The sequence below is a fragment of the Danio rerio genome, chromosome 4 (genome assembly GCF_052040795.2).
Source record: "Danio rerio strain M-AB ecotype USA chromosome 4, GRCz13ab, whole genome shotgun sequence".
NCBI classification, from domain to species: domain Eukaryota; kingdom Metazoa; phylum Chordata; class Actinopteri; order Cypriniformes; family Danionidae; genus Danio; species Danio rerio.
Window position 1 is genome coordinate 63517241 of NC_141024.2, and position 15623 is coordinate 63532863.

General features: G+C 38.0%; 3 protein-coding genes across 5 annotated transcripts in view; 1 reads left to right on the top strand and 2 right to left on the bottom strand.

The window, feature by feature from the left end:
- Positions 1–15623, top strand: part of LOC137489757 (protein NLRC3-like) — a 407221-nt gene that overhangs the window by 181264 nt on the left and 210334 nt on the right. The window lies entirely within an intron of this gene.
- The window catches only part of LOC148682312 (uncharacterized), a 342019-nt gene that overhangs the window by 102325 nt on the left and 224071 nt on the right, over positions 1–15623 (bottom strand). The window lies entirely within an intron of this gene.
- LOC137487276 (uncharacterized protein K02A2.6-like) overlaps positions 543–15623 on the bottom strand; it is a 252759-nt gene continuing 237678 nt past the window's right edge. Inside the window, exon 3 of one of the 3 annotated variants that reach the window (XM_088650070.1) lies at positions 543–12215. In XM_088650070.1, the coding sequence (XP_088506196.1) occupies positions 4952–8854 (3903 nt within the window). In that variant the 5' untranslated portion in view covers positions 8855–12215 and the 3' untranslated portion in view covers positions 543–4951. Of the gene's footprint in view, positions 12411–15623 lie in introns of all 3 variants that reach the window. The other 2 variants (XM_088650069.1, XM_088650071.1) reach the window with 2 other exon arrangements.

The following is a 15623-nucleotide window of genomic DNA, read 5'->3' on the forward strand; positions in this document are numbered from 1 at the left end:
TCAAGATAACATGTAATTTAACAAAACTTGAACTATTAACTTAAAGACAGAGTATGGGATTAACATGCTGCACTGTTGTATGGCTTTGTGGGGTCAGGGTCACACTGAATCTGTAATGAAGAAATAATACATGTTATTTCTCCCAGGGTTAGGCAGAGGAAAGATATTGACCAAATTAATTCGAAAGGTCCTTACCCAAGAACAAGGTGGTGATTTCACTTATATTATTTCAAATAATATAAGTGAAATATTATTTGAAATGCTACAGTTACAATAACAGAATAAAAGCAAAGTTACTTTTAGGATATGCTATATGAGGTGGCATCATTTTGGAGGCTGTGAGGCTCTGTGCTGGCTGGACACCTGGCAGCTTTTATTTTCTAATGAAAGCCCCAACAAAATTTAAATTATACATTAAATTATACATTTAAATTAAACATTTAAATTATACACAATTTGTCATACATGCATATATATATATATATATATATAGTATATATATATATATATATATATATATATAATACATATCCCCTCAAAAAATCCCTTTTTTTATTGAGACCGTTTCTACATTTATGAATTCATTGGTTACCTAATTGACTCCAAACACTGTTTGATTTTGCCAGAATCCTTTCCGAGGCGATCCAATACATGGCTCCTTTTCTCAGAAGGAAAGATTACCGGTAGAATTGTAAACTTGGATTTGCCTTCACTGCTACTAAAAATATGGTACAGTATTTCTCTTTAAAGCTTAGTAAATAGATCAAAATATTTGATCTTACTCCCAATATCCAGTGCCCAGGCTCATGGCCAGCTCCCAACATGAAAGCGTATTTTGTTGGATCACACTAAAAAGGCAAACATAATTTATTACTTTCAAAACTAGACATAAAATGATAATCACACAAAGCCTGACACAAGGGTAAGTACATAAAATAAAATTCACAACATAAACTTTGAGTTTGGCTTGAGGTAACTTCATATATGAGCAAAAACAGTTCTTATATGCTTACCTTGAATCTTGAGCCCTTTCCCTCCTCTATCCTATTAATTCCATGTGTCAATATGAAGTATTTTTTTCTAGTGCAAAATTGTGTTTTTTTCACAACAAGGGCCATGTATGCATTGATCACCTAAACGTTAGAAATATAGAAATAGTAAATAAACAGGAAAGCATTACTGAAACGTGTACATACATGCCATGCAGACAAAGCTCTCTTTACCTCACTCTCAACTTCTTTATTGGGAGCTGTCCCAACTATGTCCCAGTAAAAGAGTTTATAATTGTCAATGCGGGAAAGCAGAACATGTGCATTTTTTTCTCCCCATGCATCTTGAATCGCTGTGTAATGAAGGAATATTAATGAAGGAAATCAATTATTTGATGTATTTGCCATTTTAAGCTAAAAAAGGTCCAAGTTACGTTTTCCAAGTTACATACATTTTTTTGTGACCAGATTGGACAGGATTGTCCTGCTGGAGGAGAAAGAGGTGAAGGTGGTGGAGGAGGAGGAGGAGGTGGAGATGGAGGAGGAGAAGGCCAAATGTCTTCAGCTGGACAACAGACATTCTGAGGTGGACAGACTGAAGTGATTTGAGGTTGAACTGAAAATGGGGCTGAGGTGGCTAAGAGAAAACTGATGTTTCCTGATTTTTTAGGTATTCTTGGCCTCTCCTCATGGTGGAGTTTCAAATGATCAATGTTGACCCTTTGCGTGGACTGTCCTATAGAGTTGAAATGGACCGCACATTTGTTATCTATTTTGGTCACCATAAAGGGATCAAAATATTCAGGGTCAAGTTTTCCTCCCTTTCGTTGTTCAATGCGAACATTTCTCCTCCATACTATGTCCCCCACCTTAAGGCTTTGGTGTTGCCTTTTTGAAAGTCGCCGATTTGTTCTTTTGTGGGTTTTTTCTGTGTTTTTCTCCACTAGATGCAGAATGTTCTCATGGCATCTGATGTCAACAGCCACTTCTTCCTCACAGCACTCTACTTCAAATGAAGAATCAACGTTTGGCAACATGTTAATGAGAAATATATTATCTTCATTTGCATTTACTATATACAGCTTTGAAAATATATATATACCTGGCACTTTTTATAAAATTATAAAAATAAATATTTTTCACCTGAGCTTTCTGGGACTTAAGAAGGGCATCTTGCTTCTCTCCCAAACATGAGAAGAAAACCTTGTGGTAAGCTGTTTTTTGGTCCGCAGACCAAACATGGCTGCATCTAAATATTGGTTCCAGTTGCTAGGTTTGTCCTCCACTAGCTTTGCAAGTACTTTAATAACACTAAAACATAAAAGGTAAATACATAGAATGAAAACTTGAAGCATTTTTTGTAAAAAAGGATACAAATGCTTACAGTGTTGACAAACTCCCTTCCTTGATTTGTTAAGATCCGTTTGGGGACTTCAAACTGATATATAAATTTGAATGAATTGTGCTACTTCTGCTGCACATTTGGTTTTGAGCAGATATGCTTGTGCCCATTTTGTGCAATAGTCTATGATGACTAAAAAATACTGATTTTGCTGGTCCGTTTTCACCAGCTTCTCTACCAAATCCACTCCAACAAGCTCAAATGGAACAGTGGTCTGTCAAACCAGACAGAAACAGAAGGTTAGCATTGACTTTTAACATTTGGACTGTAATAAGACATTTTGTTAGATACATGCAAAATGTTACATAGATAGACATAGATTACATAGATAGACCCAAATGTGACAATTACCTCATCATTTGTTTTCGGTCACTTGTTTTTTCTAAATATCTTCCTTTAACAGAATAAAGGAATGCAAATGTGTTTTAAGCATGTGAAGGGTGTGTAAAAGATGGCAGAATGTTCAGTTATGGGTGAAATATCGCTTTAATACAAATCTTACATTTGTACTGTTGTCAAAAGTTTAATTTATATCAGTGTTCTGAAGGAGCAAGGGAGAAATTCAACAAAGTTTATTTCAACCAAAGACAAAACTCCTTTTCTAGGGTTTATGAGAGAGTCACTCATTTGTAACAGATAAAACACAGGCAGTCAAAGTACAGGGCCTTCTCCTGGGCGATGCTGGCAGGTCGAACACAAAGGTTCCTCATCAAAACCATTGAATATAATAGAACAGACCTCAGGCAGGAGATTGTATGGATTGGCTTTACTCAAGCACAGACTGTGGGCAGAGTAGAGGTGAGCCAAAGCACAGTGGAACAAACAACAAACGGGTAGAGACAGAGCACGACAAGACGAAGTTCACAAGACTAAACAAACTTGGATACAGGTAGAACAAGTATCTTAGAAAGCTTACTGACATCAAACAATTATCAAGCACAGAACGAGGGAGAAGGGGAGATTGAATAGACAAATAATCAGGGAGAGCAGGTGAGAGCAATGAGGATGGAGAAACAAGGGAATTGGTAACAGGTGTAACTGCACACAAATAAAGACACAAGAGGGAGACAAAGAAAGCACAAAAACACTGACAATTAAACAATGTTAGAAACATGGATGTAGTACCTTGATTGGAATATAATCTGGTTCGTGTTTTAGATATCTCCGGCTTTTTTGGCAAACAGTGCACCGTGAAACCTCAAACAATGATAATATGAATTAAGTTAAAAGTAATGCAATTTTTTGATTTCATAAATTCAGTGAACTGAAGTATTCATAAAGTGCATTAGCTTACCCATTTCACAATGTCTTCTGACATGTCAGGCCAGTAAAATCTTTAAGAAATCGCATCTCTTGCCTTAAGTTGCCCACAATGTGCACCAATGTTGCTTGCATGAAATTCTTTAAAAAGTTGGTCAGCCTCCTCTATGCTACACACAACTTTACATTTCGTCTCTTTATCAGAGCCATTTTTCTGATGTAATATAAAACGTCATGTACAGAAAATATATATTTAAAAAACGTGTCTAAACCCAGCTCTTACTCCTATACAGGAATAAAATGGTTTCTCAAATATATGTGACCCTGGGTCACAAAACCTAAATATTGTAGAGATTGGGAAAAATATTCATTGTACAGATCCAAATTATAGATTCTTTTTTTTTTAGGAGAAAAAGATAAGGAAAAGATTATTTTCCATTGAGATGTTTTATTTGTAATTACACGTCATATATGAAATCTCTTTTATATTGTAAGAGTTGTATCTCAGCTAAATATTGTGCAATCATTTTACTTGCAGCACTCACTGCAGACAGTTGTTATATTTATCTTCAAGTAATGCCAATTTCTAGCCATAGTGAAGTTTGATACTCTCCTAATTATGCAATATCGCTGGTGTTTATCAGCAGTTTTGGGGGTATTCACCCAAAAGAAGAAGCCTTGTTCCCTTTAGTTACACAGTAATTAAATATAGCTGTTTTAAGTTCAAAGTACTTGTAAAAGCGCATACCATAATAAGCACAAGCAAAAACATGAATTTCATCAACTTCAATAACAATTATTTATTATTAACATTTATTAACAAACTCTTAAACAAACTTTCTTACAAACTTTTATCACACAACAATTATAAACACTTGAACAGATGGAAAAAAGCTGCAATTATTTACTCAATTGAAAGTGTGATATATCTGACTGTAAAAGATACACTTGAGTCGGAGCGTCCGTATTAAACAACAGCTTTACTTTTAGCTTTCATCCGAAACTCAGAACTATATCAACTACTTCCGTACTACGGAGTCCCCATTGTTTCAAATACAAAAATGCAAACATCAATATATCACATTACCCCCCTTTTTAAACACAGTACATTTACTGTTACCTTCACATAAAAAAAAAACTGCACATGCAACAACATTACTATCAAAACTAACAGTAGCTGTTAAATTCTTCTTGCATTAACACAACAGCAGAGAGAAAAAAAAATACTAAACCTAGTATATTACGAGACCATTGCAAATTTTAAACTTTGTTGCATTTGCACAGTTGTAATTCCTAAGCATTATGGTTCATAGCGTTTTGGTGTCTTTCTAATTCTAGATGAGCGACGTAGACCCTGTGCCATGCTTGTATTTCCTACACTGTCCTTTTCAGAAGTTTCTGAAATGACCGGTTCCTCCTCTTCTGATGCACAGGGTCTAACGGAAGTTTCAGTCCCAGTCTCAGAGCAGTCCATCTGTTCAACAGGATCATCCACTACAACCCGTGGTCTTAACTGATCACAATGTCTCCTGAAAGTGCCATCTGTCTCTTGTCCCTGAACGTTATAAGACACAGGACCGGTTTGCTTTACTATCACTCCAGGAACCCATTTGTTCCCTTTTCCTGTGGTATTACGAAGGTAAACCGCATCCTTCTCAGAGAATGATCTCTCCACAGACCTTTTGTCATGATGGAACTTTTGTAGGTACTGTTTCCTGCGAACAGCAACAGTGACATCTGGGTGAACAAAGTCCAGCCGAGTGCGCACATGTCTGTTAAGGAAAAGATCGGCTGGTGATTGCCCTGTAGTGCAGTTCGGAGTAGTGCGATACTGCATTAAAAACAGTGAGATCTTATCCTCCAAGTCCATTGTCACGTGTGCAAGTTTCTTTATTCCCCCTTTAAATGTCTGCACATACCTTTCTGCAAGGCCATTGGTAGCGGGATGACCTGGGGCACTTGTGGAATGAAGAATGCCATTTTGCTGCATAAAATTTTTAAACTCTTCCGAAGTGAATTGTGTTCCATTGTCTGTGACTATGTGTTCCGGAAGTCCGTATGCTGCAAACAGCCTTCTCAGCCTTGAAATGGTGGATTGTGAAGTAAGGTTAGGCATTCTAAATACCTCCAGCCACTTTGAATATGCATCCACAATAATCATAAATGTGTGTCCTAAGAAAGGACCAGCAAAGTCTATGTGTAATCTCTTCCAGCTCTGACCAGGAAATTCCCAGGGGTGTAAAGGAACCTGACGGGGTGCTTTTTGTTCCATCTGACATGGCTCACAGGTTCTACAAACCTGTTCCAGTTCTGCATCCATTTTAGGCCACCACACATACTTGCGGGCAAGTGCCTTCATCTTTACCATCCCTTGATGGCCGACATGCAACTCTTTCAGCACAATTTTTCTCAGTTTTTCAGGAATTATAACTCTGGTGCCCCAAAGTACACATCCTCTCTCTGCCGACAGTTCTAACCTCCGCAAGTGATAGGCCTTTAGATTTTCATCCACATTCATTGGCCAACCTTCCATGACATATTTAAGCACCTTGGATAACACCTTGTCTCTGCGTGTTACACGAGACACATGTTCTGCCTTCAAAGGAGCTTGTTCGAAGTGCTCCGCTATTAGTGCATGAATATGCTCTGATAGGGCAGCTGTGCCCCCATCAGTCATCTCCGGTAAGGGAACACGTGAAAGGCCATCTGCATTACTGTTTTTCTCTGAGGGACAGTACTCAATGTGGTAATCGTAAGCGGACAGAATGATTGCCCACCTTTGAATTCTGGCTGCTGCCATGGTGGGTAGACTTTTGTGCTCTCCAAACAAAGTCAACAAAGGTTTATGGTCAGTTACCATCTTGAACTTTCTTCCCCAAAGGTACTGGTGAAATTTTTTTATTCCAAAAATCAGCGACAACCCCTCCTTTTCAATCTGCGAATACTTTTTTTCAGCAGGTGACAGTGTCCGCGAGGCGTACGCAATGGGACGTTCTTCTCCGGTGGGCATGGTGTGTTGCAACACAGCGCCGATCCCATAGGCAGAAGAATCACAAGCTAAAGTAAGTGGTAGACTAGGATCATAGTGAATTAAAACCTTTTCGTTTGTCAGCAAATCTTTACATTTTTCAAAAGCTTCTTGCTCAGACTGTTTCCATTCCCATGGCACGTTATCTCTCAGCAGTCTGTAGAGCGGGGCAGCCATAGTACTCTGGTTGGGCAAAAAACGGCCATAGTAATTGACCAACCCCAAAAAAGCTTTCAGCTCCTTCACGCAGGTAGGTACTGGTGCATTCTTGACTGCATCCACTTTGTCTGGGGATGGATGAAGGCCCTGGCTGTTTAGCACAAATCCCAAATACTCAATTTGGCTTTTTCCAAATTCACATTTAGATTTTTTTACCCTCAAACCGTTCTCCTGGAGTCTTTTCAGCACCGCCTGTAGTCTCTGCAGGTGTTCCTGCTCTGTTTTTCCAGTGACCAATAAGTCATCAAGGTAAACAATAACATCAAGATCTCTCATGAGATTCTCCATAATTCTTTGAAAAATAGAGGGCGCTGAACTGACACCGAAGGGAAGTCTATTATAGACAAATAATCCTCGGTGCGTGTTGATGGTTAGCAACTCTTTGGACTCATCTTCAAGAAGGACCTGCTGATACGCGGAAGCCAGGTCAATCTTGGAAAAAATGGTACCTCCACTCAGTGTAGCCATCAACTCCTCAATCCGCGGTAGTGGATAAATTTCTGTAGTGACTGCTTGATTCACAGTTAATTTGTAGTCTCCACACAATCTTAGAGTCTTGTCTTTTTTTACCACTGGCACAATGGGTGCTGCCCATTCACTGTATTTAACAGGCGTGATTATGCCAGCCTTCTCCAACCGGTCTAATTCTGCATCAACTTGAGCTTTCATTGAAAAAGGCAGTGGACGAGCTTTACAAAAACGTGGAGAAATTTCAGGATTAACTCGTATTTTTGCCTTAAGCCCTCTGAGTGTGCCCAATTCCTCTTTAAACACCTCAGAGCATGACTCCAGCACCTCTTCAATAGACGTGACTTGTTGCACTTGACTGACATGCTTAATTTTCCTCCAATTCAATGAGAGTTTTTGCAGCCAATTCCTGCCACACAACGAAGGCCCCTCTCCTTTCACCACAATCAAACTTAGCACTTCAGTTTGCCCATCATAGCTCACTTTTGCTTCAAACTGTCCTAATACAGGCATAAGCTCACCTGTATAAGTTTTTAGCTTGACTCTGGCGACCTCTAGTGGCTCAGTTGGGAATACCGCCTTAAATTCTTTCTCAGATATGATACTCACGGCCGCGCCAGTATCAATTTCCATCATAATTTCCTTGCCATTTACATCAAACGTCTCTGTGAATGACTTTTTGCTATTTTCCTCAGCCCGTAGTGAAAACATGGGTAATTCAGCTTCCTCTGCCTCCACATATTTAGTATTCTTCTCTGCATACAATTTCCTTTTTCCAACTTCCATCTTTCCTCTGCATGCTCTCTTAATGTGCCCAATTTTTCCGCAGTTATGACACCTTGCATCCTTAAAATGACATACCTGAGCGCTATGATTTTTCCCATGACATCTATAGCACTTTTTCTCTCGTTGACTGAAAGGTCGCACTTCCACCTTATGTACAACACTCGAGTGCGAGTCATGCCCTCGCAACTGCTGCGTGTCTTTCTCAGCTGTCTCCATGCTTAATGCGATTTCGAACGCTCGTGCAAACGTCAGATTAGATTCTGACAACAGCCGTCGCTGGCAGGCTTCGTTGCGGATTCCACTCACGAATCGATCACGCAATGCTTCATCCAGCGTTGCCCCGAACTCACAACTCACAGCACACTGTTTCAGCTCCGCTGCATATTCCGTAACTGTTTCATCGGCTCTTTGATTGCAATGATTAAAACGAAATCTTTCGGCAATCAGTAACGGCTTTGGTTCAAAATGACTCTTTAAGGTGTCGACAATTTCTTGGTACAACCAGAAAAGCCAAAGGATAAGTCGTACAAAGTTCCTCAGTAAACCATAGGTTGTTGCCCCCATCACGCTCAAGAGTGTTGCAACCTGCTTCTCCTGGCTTATCTCATTCGCCACAAAGAACTGTTCCAGCCGTTCAATGTAGGCCGACCAAGATTCTGCTTTCGGAGCAAATTCACCTATACTTCCAATGAGTGCCATCATCCGAGCATTAGTTTATCCTCGTCGCCAACTTTTACTGTGATATATCTGACTGTAAAAGATACACTTGAGTCGGAGCGTCCGTATTAAACAACAGCTTTACTTTTAGCTTTCATCCGAAACTCAGAACTATATCAACTACTTCCGTACTACGGAGTCCCCATTGTTTCAAATACAAAAATGCAAACATCAATATATCACAGAAAGGAAGAAAGAAAGATACAAAGAAACAAAGATCAACGCCTGAACTTGTTTTTTATAGGCAACAGCTTGTGTTCCTTCTTCACAAGGAACTGTTGTAATTCTTTTGAATAGCATTGGAGTGTTGTTCCATTTAAATATGCTGGAACTTGATACAGTTCTCCCTCTGAAGCAATTGCCACCTGTAATCACAAGTGCAGAAATTTAATTTGTAGAATTTTAAAAAGGTATAGCAATAGAAACCAATTAATATCAGGCTAACAGATTATGCAACCCTCATTAAACTGATTATTACTGTGAGTAGTTGTCATAAACCCTTTCAGATTAAAAAGTAGTTTGTTTTGTTGGGTTGGATCTAAACTCTTCAAGAAGGTGAATGTCCAGTATTTCTATTTCCAATATTATTTATCTAAAGGCTGTATTTTATGCTGCTTTTGAACTGTATTGCAATAAAGAACATTGTTTCTGATTAGCTTATGCTCTGATATAGATAGGGTGAACAAAAAAGATAAAACCAGATAATAAAAAACTATAATTTAGCAGCAGCAGTATACATACCAAGAATGATTGCACTGATGAATCACTCAATAATCTTAACAAAAAAATATAAATGCATCACCTAAAGATTTAGATCAGGCTGTAATTTTCTAAGATTTTTTGTTTAACTACTTAGCAACAACACTAAAATTATTACAACATCTGTGGTCATACATACCTGTGCAATTATACTTGTCAGGGATAAGGTAGATTTATCCACCTTGTGCCTTTTTAAGCAATCCCGAATGCTTAGATTCTTTTTATATGTTTTAAGTACAAGTTTGTACCTATGGGTTACTTGTTCTGGGGTGTCACTGGAGAAAATAAAGTAAAAATAATTGTTGGGTTAATGTATGATTTAAGATACCATTTACAATACCTCAGATACTTTAATGACTTCACATTTCAACTCAAAACCTTGTTCATAATTAAATAAAGTATAATAATAATTGTCATCAAGTCAAATTATTAAAAGACAAAAATGCCAGAAACCTTCACCCGCCAGATATTATACCACCACTGGACCAACTGGGTGGACTCTAACAGGCAGTGTTACAATAAAGAGGTAATCCAGATTCTAAGCTTTAATGCCCTTCATATTTACCCTGAATTCAGGTTTGATTATCTCACACCTTGCTTTATCAAGGTATGTCAGTTGCAAAACTGTGACTGTAAGTTAAGTTGACTCAAAGTACAGTGTCCATCAGTCAGCCAGAGATTTTTTTTTTTTTATCTTTGTGCTATGGTGAGCCTTATCCCTTCTGCGTTATGTCATCTAAAAGGTGATTGGTCATTTCTAATATTACCACTTAATCTGTATTGCTGTTACTAGTAAATACTGTTATTAGTAATTAAATTGTGTGTTTGAAAGTAACAAAAATGTAAAGAAAGATTAGACTAATCTATATTTAATTATAATACATTTTATTTTAATTTAATGCACTTTTCTCAAACTCAAAGCGTGTACAAGGCAAAAACAATAAAACAGTAAAAGCAATAAATAGGTAAATATAACAATAAGTACGATAACATCAGATCACACATTAAAACACGACTAAAGAGGTTAGTCTTAGGAAGCTTCTTAAAACAGTCCAGAGACACAATATTCCAAATGTTAATGGGTAATGCATTCCATCATTTTGCTGAGATACGAAACAATATGAAAAAAGCCTGACCACCCATGATGCTAAGTCTGAAGCGTGGCTGGAACAGGGTAAGACCCAAAGTAGACTGCGAGCAGGAGTGGAAAGTGTCACAAGATCACTGATGCAATCAGGAGCTAGCCTATGGACTGCTTTATAAATTAAAATCAGAGTCTTAGCGTGCTTTCACACCTACACTTTTGTTTCAGAACCTGTCTTGTTTGCCCAGTTAGCGTGGTTCGTTTGGCATATGTGAAACCACCAATCACGCTCGGATCCGCACCAAAACAATCACTCAGAGCTCGCTTAAACGAGGTGGTCTCAGCTTGATTGACACAAACTCTGGAGCGGATCGATTGTAGTGAGAAAACAAACGATTCTAGCCCGGTTATATTACAGTTATGACTGCTCTATTATGGGAAAAAATCATAATCACGATTATTTTGGTCATAATTGTAATCACGATTATTCAAAACGATTATCAGTTGAAGTCAAAATTATTCGCCCTTCTGTGAATTTATTGTTATATATAAATATTTCCCAAATGTTGTTTAATAGGTTTTTTTACAGTATTACCTATAATATTTTTTCCTCTGGAGAAAGGCTTATTTGTTTTATTTCAGCGAGAATAAAAGCAGGTATAAATATTTTGAAACCTATTTTAATAGCTCGATATTATTAGCCCCCTCAAGCAATATATATTTTTGATTGTCTGCAGAAGAAACTACTGTTACATTATGACTTGCCTAATTACCCTGACACCTGTAGAGGTGAATTGGGTAAGCTAAATTGTCTATAATGTGTGTGTGTGAATAAGAGTGTATGGGTGTTTCTCAGTGATAGGTTGTGGTTGAAAGGGCATTCACTATGTAAAACAAATGCTGGATAAGTTGGCGGTTCATTCCACTGTGATGACCACAGATTAATAAAGGGACTAAGTCAAAAAGAAAATGAATGAATAAAAAAAAATGCACGATCATGTAGGAACTTCATATCTTCCAAATTCTTCCAGGAAATTTTAAATGTCTCTGATATTGCATACAGAAAAATATTATATCCTCAAGAAGACACAGATCCCTTTCCAATTCAGCAGGCTTCTGCACACAGTGTAAAATGTTTTCTCAAAAATGTCTTGTATGTAGACAATGAAAAAGTCCAAAGCTGGTAAGTGGTGTCTCTGCTAAATGTGGTGAAAGGATGCCAAACTATCATCAATATATAATTCCTGAAACCTGAATCAGTTCATCCTGGCTGAAAGGAATGATTCAAACAAACTGGACAATCCATGTGCAGTTTCTGATGTGTGAGTCTTAAATAGTCCACAAAAGAGAAAAAGGTGAAGCAGCATTTAAGAAAATTGTCCTGATAAATTGTCATCTGTAGAGGTGGCAAGCTTTATGGGAAATGTAATCCAGATGTGGAATAGAGTGCCATCTAGTAGAAGTTGTGCACACCCCAGCTGGTGATCATAACAGCTACATTCACTGTGGGGAAAAATAGACGTAACACTTTAAAATATGGGACACATAGTTAATGTTAGTTAATGTTTTTTCTAACATGAACAAACAATGAATTAATGATACATATATTAGTTTATGTTTGTAAATGCATTAATTAACATTAATTATGTGCCCTGTAGTGTAAAGTGTTACGTTTAAGAAGTTTATCAGGTGGATTGGCTGAAGAAGCATACGGTCTGGAGAAGATAAGTAGAAAAGGTACAAGAGGGAGAAAAAGTTGAAGTGCGATGGCTAGGTAAAAAAACAACACCAAACAAACAAACAAAAGAAAACACACACACGCACACATTGTTCATCACTAGGGATGTAACGGTATTGTAAATACCGTCATACCGCAATATTATTTTTTTTCGATATTACCGAAGTCGCATGACTCGGTAAAACTATAGGTCTTCTGAGAAAATTTGCTCAGGCGAATGAAGCGAACGGGAGGTAGCGAAAACTACAATTGCCATCAGCCCATGCTTGACCATCATCCCTTGCGGTCTGTTGTCGCTACAGATCCAGTAATGCGGAAATGGAGTGTGCTGCTAGAAGCGGGGATGAAAAGAGCTGGAAAACTCTAAAGCAGGTCGCACACCAGAAGCGGCGCTCGGCGGCGCGCAGCGCCATGTATTTTAGAATTCTAAACATAGGTTTCTATCAGGATACACACACCGGCGCCGCAAGTCGGCGGCGCCCGGCAACGGCTCAGGATGCAGTTCATTTTTCAGCCGCGCCACAGAGCGCCATCTGATTAGTTTCATGTTAAATATCATTCGAATGTGCGCGTCTGGTGTGCGATACTTTAATCTGTCATGTACATCTGAAAACCGAAGCGGGGCTGCAGACATTCGCCTCTCTGATTGGGGCTTTTCCTGAATATTAAGTAGCCTAACACGCACAGTTCAGTCCTGCATTCGCTCCGTGTAAGTTCAGACTTCGCAAGTTTGATCAAGGCTGCAGTCTCTTCTTCTCAGTTTGATATGGAAAAGCAGATTATACCGAGGACACGGGTAAATCTTCAAAGGGAACAGTGTACTTTATAACTTCATTCACATCACCCTGGCTTCGTTGTTTCACTTTCTCAACAATAAAATGTAAACATGATTTAAGGAACTGCCTATTTTCATTTTAATATTAGCAACTTAGACAGCAGACATGTTGAGGCGTCGTGCTGCATAAGATGAGCGTCATCTTCACTGTGTGGATATTTATAACAAAACGGAGCCGATAACAACTACCTCCTTTCAATTTCAGTGAAAATACGAAACACAGCCTCTCTTTTGCTGAGTATCAGTTTTAATAATCGATAATGGCCATTTTAAAAGTATAACATACAATAAGTTTATACATTATAGAAAATAAAGGCAAGCGATCAGTCAATATACAGGATGGACGTGGTTATATTAATCATTAACTTATCTTTGCGCTCAGCCAAAACACGTTACCTGAGAACAAGTAATAGATTCCAATGACCAAAGTCAGGGAATATGTCGTTAGATAAAGACAACAAGATAAATGAAATATCCCGTTTAATAAATATAGTGAGATTAGATCCAGCGGGAGATGCTTGATGAGAAGTCCGACTAGCAGAGCTCTCATCTGGGCAGATGGGCTGAGTGTGATTAAATGTTGAATGTGATGAGTTTTCAACAATACTAAATTGAACTTTATTTTTTTACATGGTTTAATAATTTTTTGTTATTAAAATTGAAGTTCCTGTTTCAAAGCTTACAGATAGATGGCTAATTTGTATGTCTTTGACACTTTTGGCACTTTTTTTTGGAGTATTTTCATAAGTTTTGTTTTTTCCTGTAAATGATTCAATAAATACCGTACCGTGACATTCATACCGAGGTATTACCGTACCGTGAAATTCTGATACCGTTACATCCCTATTCATCACCATATAAAAAAAAAAAAATCTTGGCCATTTTTCATCCCAAAACTTTGTGGAAACTCCAAAACCAGCATCACCCTACTGGATTTGATTTTTCAGACACTGGGCAAGGTTTTTTAAAAAATATGTCATTGCCCAAAGGGGTCAAATGAACTCCATCACGTAAGAAATGGCCAGGATCTTTATATGTTATCTCTGGGTGATGAACAATGGCACCACCAACTGACACCATAATAGTAGCCATCGCATGGTTGACAAAGCGCCGCGCCCTGTCAACCTTCCTCAGACTTTCAGCAAGCCTCCACAGGCATCGCTGGGTGATGGCAGAGAAGATGATCTTCATCTGAGGGAACTGCCTATGGAGGTCTTGCAAGTCCTGCTTCATCACTGCGGCAAGTATAACACTCTTGATGTTACCGAGGTCATTTCCGCCACAGTGAATAAGCAGGACATCTGGCACAGCTCTTCCTCCAAGACAGCGGCGAAAGAAAGAGACAAGGTTTCTCCAGACCAAGCCTCCACAGCCAAACCACCTGATATGGGCGTCGAGACCAAGGTTGGTCCCAACAGTTTGCCTTGCCCGTTCTTCCCCACGGCGAATGTAGCTGTCACCAATTACATATACGATGGGTCCTGTTGATTGAAAAAGAATAAGAATGTCAGTTTTCAATAAAACAAAAATTATATATATATTATTTTTTTTTACATTAAAGATGCATTACATTTATCTATTTATTTATTTTTATCTAAAATTAAATTATAAAAATAAATAAAATATATAACCTAAGTAACATTGATATATGTTGTAGTTTCGGACAGAATGAATACTCATGATAACACTACTGTTTAACTCTTGAGTGAAAAATTCCAATTCAACATTATCTTCTTTTCCACCATTTGGTATGGTTACAGATGTGAACTGCAGTACCAGTAAACTGAACTGATAGAGTATGCCTGTACATGATGTCACCAGGTCTATATGACACTCCATTATTACACTCAGGTTACCAAGGCAACAACTTAGGCATCTGTATTAGAACAAGAGCAGCAGATTGGAAAATGAAACTATTTTATTTATTTATGATTTTTTTTTTTTTCTGGTCTGGATCAGCACCGAATAGAACGGTTAAGGAAACACCGTTTAACATGGTAGTGGAAAATCGGCTATAAACTTGAAAAGATTTTTATGTTTTTCATACTTTTGGCTTTGGTTAATTGTGCATTGGATGCCATCTTTGCTAACACCAAGTATTTATAAAACAGAAAAACAAATGTCATGCATAAAAACCCAAGTAACTAAGTAGCTGTTTAAATGAACTGTTATTATCTGCGTTTATACACACATAATCATTTTAATAGTAATTTGTCTAACATGTTTTGTTTACATTGCATTAAAAAAATAATAATAATATCTAGTCAGGTGAGATTCAAACCTGGGTCGGACAGCTTCATAGCGTGATGTGCTTACCACTGGACCACAACAGCGCTGT